The following is an 18987-nucleotide window of genomic DNA, read 5'->3' as shown; positions in this document are numbered from 1 at the left end:
CGTTCTACTGCTTGAGCTCCTAATCCTCTTATAAAATATTCGCTCAAAAGTATTGTGGAGCTCCTGCACCTAAAAATATACAGTACCGGTACCAACACCTATTTTAGTCCAAGTCAAGCACTGTGTATATCCCATATACCTCCTTCCAATTATCAATAATTTAGTTAAAGGTTAACATAATATTGTGTGAATATGTTTGGCCTCCTCTCCATCATGACCCAGGAGAGGGCAGTACAGTTTAGAAAGACATTAGTCTGGAAGTCATGGATGTAAAAGTGCTGCTTTTTGGGTAGTGGATGCCAGCACAGCACATTTGAGGGGTTTTGTTTCATTGTTGTCATTCTCAAATACTGATTTTAAAGCACACCGAAAGTACTCTCATAGAAATACCATCCAATGTAGTAGGTTTACCAACAGATTTTTTATAATAAAGTTTAAACATTTGAGAGCAGGCAACATATTTGCTCAACATTATTTATTTATATGAAACAGTAAATAATTGTATCTTTTATAGTGCACAATCTGTAAGTCATCCTGAAAATAAACAATGTATCAAAACTCTTCTTTATACTCATTCATATTCTTCTCTGGTTTGTAATAAAATATCATTTTCTTCATGTATTCGTTAACTGACAATCTTTCTGTAACTCGAGGCACTTTCTGATTGAAGAGGCTCCATTAGACTAAAAATGTCTATCTTCACTGTAAGGTGACTGTGTGTGTACACGTGGCCTTTGGATGAGTGGACAACAACAGTCATTCATGTTTTCAATCACAAGTGGAGTGAGGGAGGCAAATATATTTCTGTTCATTTGCGCAATCTCCACCTCCATGGCAGAAATCGCTTGTCTGATCAAGAAGAGGAGCGGAGCTCTTTGATCTGTTCGTGGTGAAATGGTAAGGATCTCTTAAGAGAGTGGTGGGATTAGGATGGCATCTGATAATGGTCTGAAGAAGTGGCATCTCCATTATGTTAAAGGACAGTGGTGGCTATACTGCTGTGGGTTGAGGAGCGGGGTTCCTTAACACAGGATGCCTCATCACCTGCATGAAGCATAAATACAACTTACTCTCCACCAATGACACTTCCACAATCAATACAGTGCATTCAGAAAGTTCAGACCCCTTGACTTTTTTCCAAATTTTGTTACGTTACAGTCTTATCCTAAAATGTATTCAATATTTTTTCCCCTCATCAATCTACACACAATACCTCACAATTGACGAAGCGAAAACAGGTTAATAATTTGTAGCTAATTTATAAAACATTTAGAACAGAAATAACTTATTTACATAATTATTCAGACCCTTTGCTTCGAAACTCGAAATTGAGCTCAGGGGCATCCTGTTTCCAATGATCATCCTTGATGTTTCTACAACTTGATTGGAGTCCACCTGTGGTAAATACAATTGACTGGACATGATTTGGAAAGGAACACACCGGTCTATATAAGGTCCCACAGTTGACAGTGCATGTCACAGCAAAAACCAAGCCAAGAGGTCGAAGGAATTGTCCGCAGCATTGAAGGTCCCCAAGAACTCAGTGGAACCATCAAAACTCTTCCTAGAACTGGCTGCCTGGCCAAACTGAGCAATCGGGGGAAGGGAAGGGTCTGGGAGGTGACCAAGAACCCGATCGTTACTCTGACAGAGAGTAACGATCGAGAGTAACGATCCAGAGTTCCTCTGTGGAGATGGGAGAACCTTCCAGAAGGACAACCATCTCTGCAGCACTCCACCATTCAGGCCTTTATGGTAGAGTGGCCAGACGGAAGCCACTCTACAGTAAAAGGCACATGACAGCCCGCTTGGAGTTTGCCAAAAGGCACCTAAAGGACTCTCAGACATGAGAAACAAGATTCTCTGGTCTGATGAAACCAAGATTAGACTCTTTGGCCTGAATGCCAAGCGTCAAGTCAGGGGGAAACCTCGCACCATCCCTACGGTGAAGCATGGTGGTGGCAGCATCATGCTGTGGGGATGTTTTTCAGCGGCAGCACCTGGGAGACTAGTCAGGATCGAGGGACAGATGAATGGAGCAAAGTACAGAGAGATCCTTGATGAAAACCTGCTCCAGAGTGCTCAGGACATCAGACTGAGGGAAGGTTCACCTTCCAACAGGACAATAACCCTATGCACACAGCCAAGGCATTGCAGGAGTAGCTTCTGGACAAGTCTCTGAATGTCCTTAAGTGGCCAAGCCAGAACCCAGACTTAAACTCAATCAAACATGTCTGGAGAGACCTGAAAATAGCTCTACAGCGACGCTCCCCATCTAACCTGACAGAGCTTGGGAGGATATGCAGAGAAGAATGGGAGAAACTCACTAAATACAGGTGTGCCAAGCTTGTTATATTTCTATTTAACCTTTATTTAACTAGGCAACCTTTATTTAACTTGTAGCGTCATACTCAAGAAGACTCAAGGCTCTAATCGCTGCCAAAGGTAATTCAAAAAAGTACTGAGTAATGGGTCTGAATACTTATGTAAATATGATATTTCAGTGCACCTCAAACAAAATAAGTCTGAATACTTTCCAAATGCACTGTATATACAAATTATACACACATCTCGATCAACACCACTCACACTTCAAATCACTCTCAAGTCAGTAGATTCCCCTGTGTTGATCCTGCCCCTCACCATGCTCCTGTGTGGCAGGGATGTCCATCTCTGTAACCTGCTTCTCCTCCTTCTTGTCTTCCACTTTCTCCTTCTCTTTTTCTTCCTCTTCCTTTGTCTCACTGGAGGCCTGCAGCTGCTCGCTTCTCTCCTCCTATGTAAATGTTACATGCAAAGTTCTCTACAGTTCAGAACACTGAAACCTAAGGCACTATTTATACAGGCATACACCCATGATCATTATCATTACCTCAGAGCTGCAGTCTGCATCTAGAGGACAGTCCTCATTCCGGAAGCCTTCAGGGGCCTCGACAATGATTTCTATAACATCGTCCTCACACTCATCACTGCTGAGGAAAGCAAAAAGGAGAATATTACAGACCACAATCTGACACACTTAATCTGACATACACACTCACACACAGACTCTGACTCCCTCTGTGTAATACAAAATATTGAGCAAACAGTTCTGTCTTATGAAATGGATATGAAGGATTTGTGCACATTAAAAGTAGCGTGAGAGTAGAGCATTAGTAAACAGCACTATGCAACTTCACCCAGTATTATACAAACTAAATCCACCATCCAGACTCAACTAAATTCACATACCATTCCACTTTCCAAACACTAGATGGCAGGATGAGTTCAGTTAGAGCCTGATACATAATAGAAGGGAATGCTGACCTCTCAGTAGAGTCCCTTGTCTCGTCTTCCTTCTCTTGTTCCTTCTCCTTCTCATTCCTCTTCTGTTCAGCTTCTTCCTCTTCTGCTTGTTCTTTCTCCTCCTCTTCTTCATCGTCAAGGTCAGAGTAGTTGAGAAAATCAAAGCTCTCCAGGGCAGTCTCAACTTCCTGAGTGAAGCTGAAGGACCGACTGTGAGATTGACCCTATGGAGGAAAGAGACTTAGTACACACATCACACAATTCATTGTCTACCCCACACACAATTACATTTCTACTGTCACATACACTCACAGTCACTGTCTCTTCTGGTAGTGTTAGCGCTTGTGGCTGGGTTGATTGGAGTCTGTGATTGTGTTCCGCGGAGGACTTTTCCTCCCTCAGTCCCTCTCCCAGTACACGGTCTGTGGGAAGAGGCTCAACTCCAGCCATAGGCTTCTCGGCCTGCAGTGTTGAGGCTGGAGGAGCATCACAGTGATCCACTGGGGTTGAAACACATGACTCTGGGCCCCCAGATCCAGGCAAGTCCAAGGCTTCATGCATGTCCTGGTTAGAGCAGTGAGAAGCCACACAGGAGACTTCAAGGTCTAAGCGGGGTAGGGGTTCTGGCGTTTCAGAGGACTCAACTGATTGATCAGACAACCTGTTAGTCGAAGCACAGTCTATGTCTCTCTCACTGATATGGGTGAGAGACCGAGAACACTTCAAATGGCCATTCAGCAGTGTACACTTCACAGAGTCTGTTTTGCCAAATCCCTTGGTGGCGTCTGGCTCCCCTTCCTCCTGATTGGACAAGAGGGATAGGGTAGAGACGCTTGATTGGCGGGGGTTGAAGGAGATCTGGATAGTGGGTGTGGTCTGCAGGCTGTGAGTGGCCATCATCCTGTGTGTGTGTCCCATGGCTGGGCTGGAAGAGTCGTCTGATGATTCAGAGGAGTTTGACCAGACTGTACCATTCTCCAGCTCCCCTGGTCTCCTCAATAGAGACTACACAGCGATAAATGAGAGAGGGAAGAGGTGGGGGCAGAGGAAGAGAGAAATATGTCATCAATAATAGGCAAGTTCATCTGACAAAACATGGAGAAAAAAATACATATTTATTTCCATCTGGAAAGGAGAATTTTAATTTCTATTTTGATGACCTGGTGTTGCTGTCATACAATTTTTTGTTTTGTATTTTTCACCCCCTTTGTCTCCCCAATTTCGTGTTATCCAATTGGTAGTAGTTACAGTCTTGTCTCATCGCTGCAACTCCCGTACGGCCTTGGGAGAGGCGAAGGTTGAGAGCCATGCGTCCTCCGAAACACAACCCAACCAAGCCGCACTGCTTCTTGACACAATGCCCATCCAACCCGGAAGCCAGCCGCACCAATGTGTCGGAGGAAACACCGTACACCTGGCGACCTGGTCAGCGTGCACTGCGACCGGCCCGCCACAGGAGTTGCTAGTGCACGATGAGACAAGGATATCCCTGCCAGCCAAACCCTCCCTAACCCGGATGACGCTGGGCCAATTGTGCGCCGCCCCATGGGCCTCCCGGTCGTGGCCGGCTGCGACAGAGCCTGGACTCTAAACCAGAATCTCTAGTGGCACAGCTAGCACTGCGATGCAGTGCCTTAGACCACTGCGTCACTCAGGATGCCTCCTGTCACACAATTAACTTGGCTAAAACATCATTAATGACAGAACAATTACACCAGAACTGCGCACTGAACATATGCTTTAAATACAAACATGATTTTCAATATATCTAAAGGACAAAATAATCAAATTCCCTAGATGGCACTGCATTTCAGAAAATTGCAATGATCTGACTACATGGACCAAGATCACTCACTGGCTAGTTCACATTTACCAAGTACAGAACACTGAAAATCATGACTTGTCTACAAACCACCACACACTAACCAGACCACCATATTTCAACTACAGGCAACCACACTTCTTCAACTGTATGCAGCCACACACCAACTGTGAGTGTATTCGGCTGGGTGGAGAGAGCCCGTCCGCCAAAGTGTAACGGAACACCTCCAACGTTGACCAGCGTTGGCCCAGTCTGGACCTGCTCCGAGGAGAAATGCTCTTCGGCGCGGTGAGGAAGAGGAGGGAGAAATTGGACTACACCTCAACCACTATTAAACAGCTAATCGGACCACAGCTACATTCATACTCACTTCTGGTCTCACACATATCACTGGTACCCTCATTCACTCCACAACCAGACCTCCACTCTTCACACAACTCACTCCTATCCTCATACACTTCTCTCCTACATTTGCATAGCTCACCAATACACTCACACGCTCCACAACCCACTCTTGTACGCTCACACAGTCCTCTCCTACACAGCTCACTGATACACTCACACACTCCTCTACTACAATCACACACACCACTGCTACCTCTACAAACACAGCAGCCAGGGAGCAGCTGAAACAGAACAAAATTAAACTAATAATAGCAAGTAGTAATCAATGGTTATAATAACAACAATAAAACAATACAATATTAAGGTTTTACAGACAATTATGAACTGCTGACTTAAGCATAGGTTAAAGCTGGGCAGAGAGGCAGGGAGGACAAGGTGTGACTCACATAAAACACCTGCTCGCGCATGGAAGGTGTGTCTGGAGGGCTCTGATTGGACAAAAAGCGCTTGGAAACCGTACTGGAGGACGAGGTCTGGTCATCTTTATCAAACGGACTGAGAGAGAGAAGGATAGTGTGTGAGAGAGCGCGAGAGAAAGTGAGAAGGGGCAAGATACAGTTGAAGTCAGAAGTTTACCATACCCAAATAAATTTAACCTCAGTTTATCACAATTCCTAACATTTAATCCTAGTAAAAATCCCCTTTCTTAGGTCAGTAAGGATCACCACTTATTTTAGGAATGTGAAATGTCAGAATAATAGTAGAGAGAATTATTCTTTATAGCTTTTATTTTCTTTCATCACATTCCCAGTGGGTCAGAAGTATACATACACACAATTAGTATTTGGTAGCATTGCCTTTAAATTGTTTAACTTGGGTCAAACGTTTCGAGTAGACTTCCACAAGCTTCCCACAATAATTTGGGTGAATTTTGGCCCCTTCCTCTTGACAGATCTGGTGTAACTGAGTCAGGTTTGTTGGCCTCTGTAACGGCTTTCCTCCTCCTCTTCATCCGAAGAGGAGGAGCAGGGATTGAACCAAAATGCAGCTTCTTGATATGACATGATTTAATAAATTAAAGACGAAAAAACACGAAAACACTTTAACAAACTACAAAACAACAAACGACGTAGACGCACCTGAACATAAGAACTTACATGACACGAAGAATGCATGAAACAGGAACAGACTACATAAACCGAACAACCAAACCGAAAACAGTCCCGTGTGGCGCAACGTACATAGACACAGACACAGGAGACAACCACCCACAAACAAACAGTGTGAAAACACCTACCTTAATATGGCTCTCAATCAGAGGAAATGAAAACCACCTGCCTCTAATTGAGAGCCATATCAGGTCACCCTTAAACCAACATAGAAACACATAACATAGACTACCCACCCAAACTCACGCCCTGACCGTCAAACACATACAAAATAACAGAAAACCGGTCAGGAACGTGACATAACCCCCCCCTCAAGGTGCGTACTCCGAACGCACCACCAAAAGTCTAGGGGAGGGTCTGGGTGGACGTCTGACCACGGTGGTGGCTCAGGCTCTGGGCGAGGTCCCCACCCCACCATAGTCAATCCCAGCTTACGTCTCCCCCTTAGAATGACCACCCTCATAATACACCCACTTAATTTTAATGGTAACCTTAAGCTAAGAGGCAGCACCGGGACAAAGGGCAGCACCGGGATAAGGTATCTCAGAACAGAGAGATAGCTCAAGACAGAGAGGTAGGTCAGGATAGAGAGGTAGCTCAGGATAGAGGGGCAACTCCGAACTGAAGGGCAGCTCCGGACAGAGAGACAGCTCTGGACTGAGGGGCAGTTCTGGATTAATGACAGCTCTGGACGCGCATGGCTGGCTGACGGCTCTGGACGCTCATGGCTGGCTGACGGCTCTGGACGCTCATGGCTGGCGGACGGCTCTGGACGCTCATGGCTGGCGGACGGCTCTGGACGCTCATGGCTGGCGGACGGCTCTGGACGCTCATGGCTGGCGGACGGCTCTGGGCGCTCATGGCTGGCGGACGGCTCTGGGCGCTCATGGCTGGCGGACGGCTCTGGGCGCTCATGGCTGGCTGGCGGCTCTGGGCGCTCATGGCTGGCTGGCGGCTCTGGGCGCTCATGGCTGGCTGGCGGCTCTGGGCGCTCATGGCTGGCTGGCGGCTCTGGGCGCCCATGGCTGGCTGGCGGCTCTGGGCGCCCATGGCTGGCTGGCGGCTCTGGGCGCCCATGGCTGGCTGGCGGCTCTGGGCGCCCATGGCTGGCTGGCGGCTCTGGGCGCCCATGGCTGGCTGGCGGCTCTGGGCGCTCATGGCTGGCTGGCGGCTCTGGGCGCTCATGGCTGGCTGGCGGCTCTGGGCGCTCATGGCTGGCTGGCGGCTCTGGGCGCTCATGGCTGGCTGGCGGCTCTGGGCGCTCATGGCTGGCTGGCGGCTCTGGGCGCTCATGGCTGGCTGGCGGCTCTGGGCGCTCATGGCTGGCTGGCGGCTCTGGGCGCTCATGGCTGGCGGACGGCTCTGGGCGCTCATGGCTGGCGGACGGCTCTGGACGCTCATGGCTGGCTGGCGGCTCTGGGCGCTCATGGCTGGCTGACGGCTCTGGACGCTCATGGCTGGCTGACGGCTCTGGACGCTCATGGCTGGCTGACGGCTCTGGACGCTCATGGCTGGCTGACGGCTCTGGACGCTCATGGCTGGCTGGCGGCTCTGGACGCTCATGGCTGGCTGGCGGCTCTGGACGCTCATGGCTGGCTGACGGCTCTGGACGCTCATGGCTGGCTGACGGCTCTGGACGCTCATGGCTGGCTGACGGCTCTGGACGCTCATGGTTGGCTGACGGCTCTGGACGCTCATGGTTGGCTGACGGCTCTGGACGCTCATGGCTGGTTGGCGGCTCTGGACGCTCATGGCTGGTTGGCGGCTCTGGCAGATCCTGTCTGGTTGGCGGCTCTGGCAGATCCTGTCTGGTTGGCGGCTCTGGCAGATCCTGTCTGGTTGGCGGCTCTGGCAGATCCTGTCTGGTTGGCGGCTCTGGCAGATCCTGACTGACGAATGGTTCTAGCGGCTCCTGACTGACTAACGGCTCGGGACAGACGGGCGGCTCTAATGGCTCGGGACAGACGGATGGCTCAGACGGCACTGGGCAGACGGATGGCTCTAATGGCTCGGGACAGACGGATGGCTCAGACGGCACTGGGCAGACGGATGGCTCAGACGGCGCTAGGCAGACGGATGGCTCAGATGGCGCTGGGCAGACTGATGGCTCAGATGGCGCTGGGGAGACGGATGGCTCAGATGGCGCTGGGGAGACGGATGGCTCAGATGGCGCTGGGGAGACGGATGGCTCAGATGGCGCTGGGGAGATGGATGTCTCAGATGGCGCTGGGGAGACGGATGGCTCTGGCCGGATGAGGCGCACTGTAGGCCTGGTGCGTGGTGCCGGAACTGGAGGCACCGGGCTAAGGACACGCACCTTCAGGCTAGTGCGGGGAGCAGGGACAGGGCACACTGACCTCTCGAAGCTCACTATAGGCTTGGTGCGTGGTACCGGCACTGGTGGTACCGGGCTAAGGGCACGCACCTCAGGGCGAGTGCGGGGAGAAGGAACAGTGCGTACAGGGCTCTGGAGACGCACAGGTAGCTTAGTGCGTGGTGCCGGAACTGGAGGCACTGGGCTGGAGACACGCACCATAGGGCTAGTGCGTGGAGGAGGAACAGGGCTCTGGAAACGCACTGGAAGCCTGGTGCGTGGTGTAGGCACTGGTGGTACTGAGCTGGGGCGGGGAGGTGGCGCCGGAAATACCGGACCGTGCAGGCGTACTGGCTCCCTTGAGCATTGAGCCTGCCCAACCTTACCTGGTTGAATGCTCCCCGTTGCCCGACCAGTGCGGGGAGGTGGAATAACCTGCACCGGGCTATGTAGGCGAACCGGGGACACCATGCGTAAGGCTGGTGCCATGTAAGCCGGCACGAGGAGACGTACTGGTGGCCAGATATGTAGGGCCGGCTTCATGACATCCGGCTCAATACTCAATCTAGCCCTACCAGTGCGGGGAGGTGGAATAACCCGCACCGGGCTATGAACGCGTACAGGAGACACCGCGCGCTCTACTGCGTAACACGGTGTCTGCCCGTACTCCCGCTCTCCACGGTTAGCCTGGGAAGTGGGCGCAGGTCTCCTACCTGCCCTTGGCCCACTACCTCTTAGCCCCTCCCACCAATAAATTTTTGGGGTTTCTTCACGGGCTTCCGTGCTAGCCGCGTACCTTCATAACTCCGGTCTTGAGCTTGATTCTCCGGCTTCCAGCCACGTCTCCTTGCTGCCTCCTCATACCACCGCTTCTGGGCTCTCGCTGCTTCCATCTCCTCACGAGCGCGGCGATATTCCCCAATGTGAGCCCAGTGTCCTTTTCCCTCCAATACTTCATCCCACTGGTCGGGCAACTTCATCCGAAGAGGAGGAGCAGGGATTGAACCAAAATGCAGCTTCTTGATATGACATGATTTAATAAATTAAAGACGAAAAAACACGAAAACACTTTAACAAACTACAAAACAACAAACGACGTAGACGCACCTGAACATAAGAACTTACATGACACGAAGAACGCATGAAACAGGAACAGACTACATAAACCGAACAACCGAACAAACAAACCGAAAACAGTCCCGTGTGGCGCAACGTACATAGACACAGGAGACAACCACCCACAAACAAACAGTGTGAAAACACCTACCTTAATATGGCTCTCAATCAGGAAATGAAAACCACCTGCCTCTAATTGAGAGCCATATCAGGTCACCCTTAAACCAACATAGAAACACATAACATAGACTACCCACCCAAACTCACGCCCTGGCCGTCAAACACATACAAAATAACAGAAAACCGGTCAGGAACGTGACAGCCTCCTTGCTCGCACACACTTTTTCAGTTCTGCCCACAAATTTTCTATAGGATTGAGGTCAGGGCTTTGAGATGGCCACTCCAATACCTTGACTTTGTTGTCCTTAAGCCATTTTGCCACAACTTTGGAAGTATGCTTGGTGTCATTGTCCATTTGGAAGACCCATTTGCGACCAAGCTTTAACTTCCTGAATGATGTCTTGAGATGTTGCTTCAATATATCCACATAATTTTCCCCTCCTCATGATGCCAGCTATTTTGTGAGGTGCACCAGTCCTTCCTGCAGCAAAGCACCCCCACAACATGATGCTGCCACCCCGTGCTTCATGGTTGGGATGGTGTTCTTTGGCTTGCAACCATCCTCCTTTTTACTCCAAACATAACGATGGTCATTATGGCCAAACAGTTCTTTTTTTTATGTCCTCTGAAATGACCAGAGGACATTTCTCCAAAAAATACGATCTTTGTCCCCATGGGCAGTTGCAAACCATAGTCTGCCTTTTTTATGGCGGTTTTGGAGCAGTGGCTTCTTCCTTGCTGAGCGGCCTTTCAGGTTATGTCGTTATAGGACTCGTTTTACTGTGGATATAGATACTTTCGTACCCGTTTCCTCCAGCATCTTCACAAGGTCCTTTGCTGTTGTTCTGGGATTGATTTGCACTTTTCGTACCGAAGTACGTTCATCTCTAGGAGACAGAACGCATCTCCTTCCTGAGCGGTATGACGGCTGTGTGGTCCCATGGTGTTGATACTTGCGTACTATTGTTTGTACAGATGAAAGTGGTACCTTCAGGCGTTTGGAAATTGCTCCCAAAAATAAACCAGACTTGTGGAGGTTTACAACTTTTTTTTCTGAGGTCTTGGCTGATTTCTTCAGATGTTCCCATGATGTCAAGCAAAGAGGCACTGCGTTTGAAGGTAGGCCTTGAAATACATCCACAGACACACCTCCAATTGACCTAAATTATGTCAATTAGCCTATCAGAAGTTCCTAAAGCCATGACATACTTTTCTGGAATTTTCCAAGCTGTTTAAAGGCACAGTCAACTTAGTGTATGTAAACTTCTGACCCACTGAAAAATGACTTGTGTCATGCACAAAGTAGATGTCCTAACCGACTTGCCAAAACTATAGTTTGTTAACAAGACATTTTTGGAGTGGTTGAAAAACGAGTTTTAATGACTCCAACCTAAGTGTACGTAAACTTCCGATTTCAACTGTATTTACATTCGAGATATATATTATAGAAACAGCTGTATCGTGTGTTATTACTACTGACAAACTGAGTCAGTCTTGACACAAACAGTACTCTTTCTCTCACAAATGGCCTGGTTTGGCTATCACAATAGAATGGGGAGATAGATGAAGGTGGAGCAGGGGTTGAGGTGGAGGGAGGTGAGACAGGGGGATGAATTGGTAAAGAGGGATGATTGAGGTGAGACTGACCTCCAGTTGACCTCTAGGTTCAGTTTTACTGTCCCCAAGTCGTTGATATCCACAGCAACCGTCTGAGGCAGTGGACAGAACAGGTCTAGTGTCTCACAAGACACGCTGCCAACCACCACGTGATTGGCCAAGCTCTTCAGCTCAGTCACCTTGGCAACCACAACGGACAAACAACCACAGTCAGTTGAATGGTGGCGGTAAGTGATGTTTTTTAGGACTATTGTTAAGTTCTGGGTATTTTTGCTGTTTGTGTACAATAATATGATAATAACATGGCAATACAGTAATAACATGTTATTATAAACATGTTTATAATATCTATATGTTATTATACATGTTATTATAAACACAAACACTTTTATCCAGAGTTAATTACAGTAAATACTGATTTGATCATAAACACTATCATGCTCCATCCAAAGGGCTTTCTCACCTTGATTGACAGGAGCTCTGTGATGAGAGGCAGGAAGACGTTGTCCTCACTGTCCCACACCTGTTTACTGCTGACCTCCACCCGACCTTTCATCCTCCAGCGCTGACGCCCGTAACGCATCAGGACCTGGGGGTCAAGGGTACCATCAGTGCCTCGTGTGTGTGCGCATACTGTATGTGTACACGTGTCGGTGTAAGTGAGTGTGTGTCAATGAGTTATTCTCACCTCATATTGGTCTCCTGCACACAACCGTGCATAGCCAATCAGACCTGCAATACAAGAGACATACAGTTACAGCAAATAACATATGCACACAGGGAGAACACTAGAATGAGAGAGAGAAAGAGAGCGAGGGGGTGGTAAGAACAGATGGGAGTGAGGGTCAGAACAAATTGGTGGGAGGAGGGGGGTGAGAAAATGACTCACCTTTCATCTTGATGTGAAACTCTCCCATCTGGTTCTCCAGTTCACTCTCCAGCGAACACATGTGCTGCAGAGAGAGAGAGAGACGAAGGAGAAAGAGGCGAGAGAGAGAGAGGTGAGAGAAAGAGAGATCGAGAGAGAATGAGTCATTCATATCAATAATAATCTGTGATGTCTGTTGCCAAAGCAACATGACATTGCGGTCAAACTTATTTCTGATAAGTTACTTATTTCAAGACTTTACCTTACTTTCCATTCTGTAAATGGCTATTTTAAAAGTTAAAAGGCTCTATGAAAGAGCGAATAGCCTTGTTCACTAACACATCTCCCCAGTGTACCCATAAACCCCTGCCCCTTACCTCAGTGTACTCCCTGTAGCCCCTGTTGGCCTCATTCAGGCTCTCCCGTGCCTCCTTGCTCCCTGTGGTAGAGTTAAAGGCTGCCACCATCTTACTGGCCCCATCCCGCAGCCGCCGCTGCATACAGTAAGCATCGTACAGCTCCTCTACCTGGAACGTTACAGCAACATTACAGCTGTGCAGAAACACTATGGTGATGCAGACCAGTAAAGATCCTTAATCTGCTACCAAAAAGTATTAGAGATGGTTACACTATAACAAAACAGAGTTTACTCTGTAGTTACAACATTATGACAACACTATGACAAATGTATGGCTAACAGGTATCTTACTGCACTGCAAATGCACACACAGAGTCATACCTTGCTGAGGTGGAACTCCAAGCGACGCATAAATCTCTCTATAGCCTTCACTTGCTGATAAAGCACAAAGATCAAAGACAAGTTATTCGGTAATTAAATCACCCCAAAATGTACATATTCGTTAGTTTATTAATAGAGTTGTGAATTAATACAGTCATCTCCCCTGGTGTGATTGAAACCCACCTTATCCAACTCATACAGAGACCCCTGCAGAGAGGAAAGGAGGTATATAAAAGTTAACATCATATTGCACACACTATTACTCTAACAGAACGTCCTGAGAAATGAAATGTCCCCTAAGTGGGATGGTGCGAGCGGCATTGGCCGGTGTGGTGATGATGGGTTAGTACTTGTCAGACTGGTGTGATTGGTGGTGTGTGTTCTCACCAGACGGCCATTTCTCTTGCTCTCTCTGATCTGCTGCCCCAGGCTGCCCAGCTCCAGCTGGTGGACCTGCAGGAATGACCTGAGAACACAGAATTGTGATGTCATTTCCTGTTTCACTTTGAATAATTTCCTGTATCGCTGTAGACCTGTCTGCTACAACAGTCAGGCCAGTCGTGTGTGTGTGTGTGTACTCACTGTAGGCCTCTCCTCAGTGCGGAGTACACCTCGTCCAGCCTCTCAGGCTGAGGTATTTTAGGGGTTGGGTTCTTGGTAGAACCTGTAAACATCCTGGCTCCTTTAGAGGGCGATGCCGTGAACTAAACACAGAGAGAGAAATATACTTTGTAATAGATATAGTGGAGTACTGAAGATTAAGAGAGAGACAATAACACACACACATGCAATGGTGTTTGCTCGTAGTGGCTTCTTACTCCACAGGGGGTGATAAGTGGCTAGTACACACACAAGCAGCCAGACACACACAGACACACTACTGCCAATGAGTAGATTTGGCTCAATGAGGAAGATAAGGTTACAGTTCACAGACACTGCAGGGTGGACTTGCTTTTGTCTGCGCGTCAGCCGTCAGTGTGTTACAGTTTTCAGGTCTGGAGAGTCTGTCTGTGTGTGGGTGTGCGTGTGATTGAGTGTGTGTGTCTTACCTGTGGAGTTAAGGTGGACCGCCCCTACTGCATGCTGGGAGGACTTAGCACGGCGGGGTGGCTACCACAGATCCTAGGACACATCCTGTAAAGGAACAGGAGGGAAGACATTACAGGTCGGACACACACGCTCTCTTCCTCCCCTTACTCTCTACCATACTCCATGGCTTATTTTCAAATGCATCCATTCCTAATATCCTTTCCTTCATGACCTTTGATGAGAAAGGACTAGATAAGTGATATTGTAGAAGACAAAATGCGTATGGGGAAGGAGAGCCATTTAACAGACCTGTTAGGAGTGTGTATTGGAGGCGAAGTCAGGTGCAGGAGAGCAGAGTGTAGTGAACAGACACACTTTTTATTCCGGTACAAAATGACAGCACAAAGTAACATAAAATGTGCCCAAACACAGAACATAGACAAAAAGTAATGCGCGTAACAATATCCACAATTCCAAAATACACGTAACACAAACAATCTTACACAAAGACATGATGGGGAACAGAGGAATAAATACATATGGATTGATTGGGGAATGAAAACCAGGTGTGCAGGGAACAAGACAAAACAAATGGATACATGAAAAATGGAGCGGCGATGGCTAGAAAGCCGGTGACGTCGACCGCCGAACGAACAAGGAGAGGAGCCGACTTCGGCGGAAGTCGTGACAAGACCACAGCCTAGCTCCCACTCACTTACTTACTTCCCCTCCTTCCCTCAGAGCTTGTCTACTGTGTCGTGTCCAATGCTATGTGGCTGCATTGTACATATCTCAACAACCACAACAACCAACACTGAATCCAGCAAACACTCTGTGATTTTGCTTCCTCTCTCTTTCTCCTTTCCTTCCCTGTTCCCCATTACCCCCCCCCCCCACTTCCTCCCCCTCTACATCCAATCCTTAATACATGAAGTCTGATGGCTGACTCTACAGGAAATTCTACAGAGGAGCTTGGGCCAGGAATATATAACCATCTGTGTGTGCAAGTGAACACATATGAGTAGGAGTGTGTGAAAGAGTGTAAAACTGCCACTCTTCCTCCTGCTCATATATTCAAGGCATTTGTTAGATTGCACGTGTGTCCACCGTGTCATACGCATTACATACACACTACAAAATGTTCTGGTCGAAGTACTCTGGAAAAGAGAGTACAATAACAGTCTAAACAAGCAAGACACCAGCCACATGTACAGTCACCATGAACAGAGCCTCTCCAAGAAAAGAGCGTAATAAGCATTACAGCCACCCCACAGGGTAGGCGTCTTAGCTATGATAAGACAGTAACACAAAAGGATTAAAGGCTAAACTTGATCTTACTAGCGAAGGCCAAACTTAAATTTAAAAAAAAGGTTCAGTAAATGAGCTGAGGCGAGGCTAAAACTCCACACGCCTGTAGATGAAACTGACATGACGACTCAGCAGTAGCCTAACTTTTACACAGAACACTCAAACCACTTACTACCAATTGCTATCCCAAACAGTGTTAGTTACCCTTACTCCACCCTGCATCTTTATGGTTGGGTGTTTCTGTGAGAGAGTAAGTGGCTGGTAGAGAGAGAGGGAGAGAAGGACGGATGGACAGATAAACAAAAATAATCTTAATTTGAAGCCTATTTAATGTACAATAATAATGTACACATGCAACCTCTACCATCACCATGGAACTGTCCAAGTGATTTCTGGTCTAAGATTGTGAAATCCTTAGACCATGATGAATTCCAAGCGTCCACTTTAATCCTTAATCCAAGCCGGACGCTGAGAGGATTAGCTTGGGTTAGTCAAGGTCAGGTTTAGTTTTGGATAGAGGTGTGGTTTGGGTAACAAATCTGATAAATGATGGCTGTCTTTATTACATTTGATGGATTCTTTTTTTTAACCAGCCAACACATTCACTAACATAGACATACACAAACACACATACACAAACAAAAAAACACAGCAGCCCCCCACATACACCTCTCATCTCAGACATGAACCTCCAAACACACACATGCCGAAACTCAATCCCTGCCAGTGCCACCTCTTGATCCAGGTGTAGACTGCAGTAGATCTATATTTGTGATGTTTATGTTTTTCTGTGTGTGTACCCCTTTCTTCAGTGTTAGTGAGCAGTTGATGGGATCATTAGCTATTATTAATCCTCTCCACAGGCGACTCGCACACAAAGGACAGATTGTAAGAATTACCCCACGAGTTTCCATAGAGCTGTTCCCACACACTCAGCAGGCCAGCGCATGAGCAGCAGGCCACTCTCTCACACAAACACACGAAGCCATACTCCATGGACTTTATGCAAACCATCCAATATTTCTTGACCGTCCTGCTGTAGCCTACTGCAAGACTTACTCCACTGTAACTTTGTAAGATTTACTCCAGATTTACAAGGCCTTCGTGTGAACGATCTCCCTAAAAAGGGTTAGAATTACAGTAATAGTCAGTGAAGAGATTCATATATATATTTTTTGCCTTTATTTAACTAGGCAAGTCAGTTAAGAACAAATTCTTATTTTCAATGGCGGCCTAGGAACAGTGGGTTAACTGCCATGTTCAGGGGCAGAACGACAGATTTTTACCTTGTCGGCTCTGGGATTCGATCTTGCAACCTTCCGGTTACTAATCCAACGCTCTAACCACTAGGCTACCTGCCACCCCAGAGATTCATTAATTCAATGAAACCATGAGGTCATCATTGTGAGACAGTGGCCTTGCACTGTTGTGCATGTGGAACTTTGTCATAAATTCATTCAAACTATCCTCCACTGCACAAGCAGTGAGTTACATTCAGGGTAGGGGTGATGGGGACTGGTCCCCTGCATGAGTAAACCATTTAACACAGATTATAAAGGAAGGACCATGTGGATAGATGCAGAGAAACCCATAGACAGATTGACAGACATCCAGTGGTGTGAAAAAAAGAGATTAGAGATTACAGGATTATCATCAAAAACACAGACAAAAATGGACGACATAGGCCATGGCGAACAACTCCAAAACAGCGCACTTGCGCAGCGTTTAGGATGCTCCACTAAATTGGAACATGGTCTCAAAGTTTGCCACCCGGTAAACTCGAGATCCTGGACTCTAGAGCCAGTGGTTGTGGATGTTTTCGCCTCTGGGTCACCAAAAAAGAAAAGTAGGATGTATTATCGGTCACGTTATGGGTGATAACCACAGCGTGACATCTTCTCCCCAACCCCAAATCTCTCCAACCTGGGTAAATTTTACAACCCCCCCAATGTCCGGTAGAATGAAAAAAAAATAAGAAAATGACTTGGCCCTTTCAATTTGAACAAAACCAAGCCTAGTTAAAAACGTTTAGTAGCCTACCAGAACATCTTCTTATGCGCAATCTGTCACTTTGCCACATAGCGGAAGAGTTTGAGAAAGCCGTAAATAACACTGTAAACTACGCTATGAATGCAACCCACCGGATTAGAAAATAAGAGGGAAATTATTCTTACAAGTTGCTGTTGATACGTACATGTCCATAGGATCCAATGTTTCATGCGCCGCTATTCCGACCAGAGCACGAGAGTCCGGTGTTTCGATGTGAGGAAAAAAAAGGTAGGCCTACCCTATTTCAGCATGGGCGCTGTCCTGCTATCCTTACTCCGAATCCCAACAAATGTTTCACTTTGTCACTGTCACTCTCTCTCATCTCCTCCCCTCCCCCTCTTCTCCTGGCGACGCCACAGGGTTAAACCCCCCTAGTAAGGGGTGTGGCGTTTGGTGTAAACGGAAAAAGCGCGTCTGTTTCTGACTACAACAATCCCGTTATATCTCGGGAATAGGAAGGGGAGGTGCTAATAAGTTTTTCATAAACATCGACGACGTTTCAGGATTTGCTTGCAGTGTTCTGGAGCCATCAAGCGTCGCACATACCCATCTGCACTTAGGGCCAATAGAAACAGCTTCTAACACTTATATTTCTTTCCTTCTCTTTCTCTCTCACGCACACAGAAACACGCCATGTGTGGAGTAGGCTATAGCCTTAATGTGTGTCTGCGCATTAAGGCACTACCTATTTTCCTTCTCAAGTACAGCGAGCACCTGGGCTATGTAAGCGTTTTGTGCAGGGAGTGGTTGAGAGGTCAGCCAGTCTCTCTGAGCGTGGGTATAGTTCTCCCTATACTGAATTATTCAAAAGGTCTGATGAAAATACCCTTCTACAGCATAAACTAGGACGCCGAAGTTTGTGATGTTTCCATGACAACAGTATGTGGTCTCTGGTGCTAAATATAGAACTGTTTCCCATATTTATTTCTTACACCAGTATAGTGGTTCACACAGAGATCCTATTAAATTACCTAGAAGGGCTATGTCATAAACTCTCAAAGTTCCAGAAAGGTGTGAACATGGCAGCTATATTGGTCAGGGAGAAATCCAAACCAATCTAATTGGAATGAATGGCAGTGGAGGTATAATCAGAGGTTTACTTATGCAGGAAAATAAAAGGCATATAAACAATTAACCTATAACAGCACAGAGGCTGAAGAGGTAGCCTAACATCTTTATGGAACACCTAACATTTTAGACATCATC

The 18987-nt window shown here is 47.3% G+C and overlaps 1 protein-coding gene across 5 annotated transcripts; it reads right to left on the bottom strand.

The window, feature by feature from the left end:
- Nucleotides 1-460: 460 nt before the first annotated feature.
- On the bottom strand, nt 461-18253 carry LOC129854225 (rho family-interacting cell polarization regulator 1-like). Of its 5 annotated transcripts, none has more exons than XM_055921031.1 (17): nt 17927-18252; nt 14445-14529; nt 13978-14099; nt 13783-13861; nt 13579-13602; nt 13396-13449; nt 13034-13183; nt 12678-12741; nt 12477-12520; nt 12252-12377; nt 11819-11967; nt 5899-6007; nt 3598-4290; nt 3307-3509; nt 2872-2969; nt 2644-2778; nt 461-1044 (listed from the first exon to the last, which is right to left on the bottom strand). In XM_055921031.1, exons 3-17 carry the CDS (start codon nt 14067-14069, stop codon nt 974-976), a joined length of 2091 nt encoding a protein of 696 aa, XP_055777006.1. In that variant the 5' UTR covers nt 14070-14099; nt 14445-14529; nt 17927-18252; the 3' UTR covers nt 461-973. The 5 variants fall into 5 exon arrangements, with proteins under 5 accessions (XP_055777006.1, XP_055777003.1, XP_055777005.1 ...); XM_055921028.1 differs by having other exon boundaries at nt 2872-2972; nt 17907-18251; XM_055921030.1 differs by having other exon boundaries at nt 2644-2776; nt 2873-2972; nt 17927-18251.
- Nucleotides 18254-18987: the final 734 nt, after the last annotated feature.

The sequence above is a fragment of the Salvelinus fontinalis genome, chromosome 4 (genome assembly GCF_029448725.1).
Source record: "Salvelinus fontinalis isolate EN_2023a chromosome 4, ASM2944872v1, whole genome shotgun sequence".
NCBI lineage: Eukaryota > Metazoa > Chordata > Actinopteri > Salmoniformes > Salmonidae > Salvelinus > Salvelinus fontinalis.
Note: the sequence above shows the minus strand (reverse complement) of the source record. Positions and strands in the feature narration are given on the sequence as shown.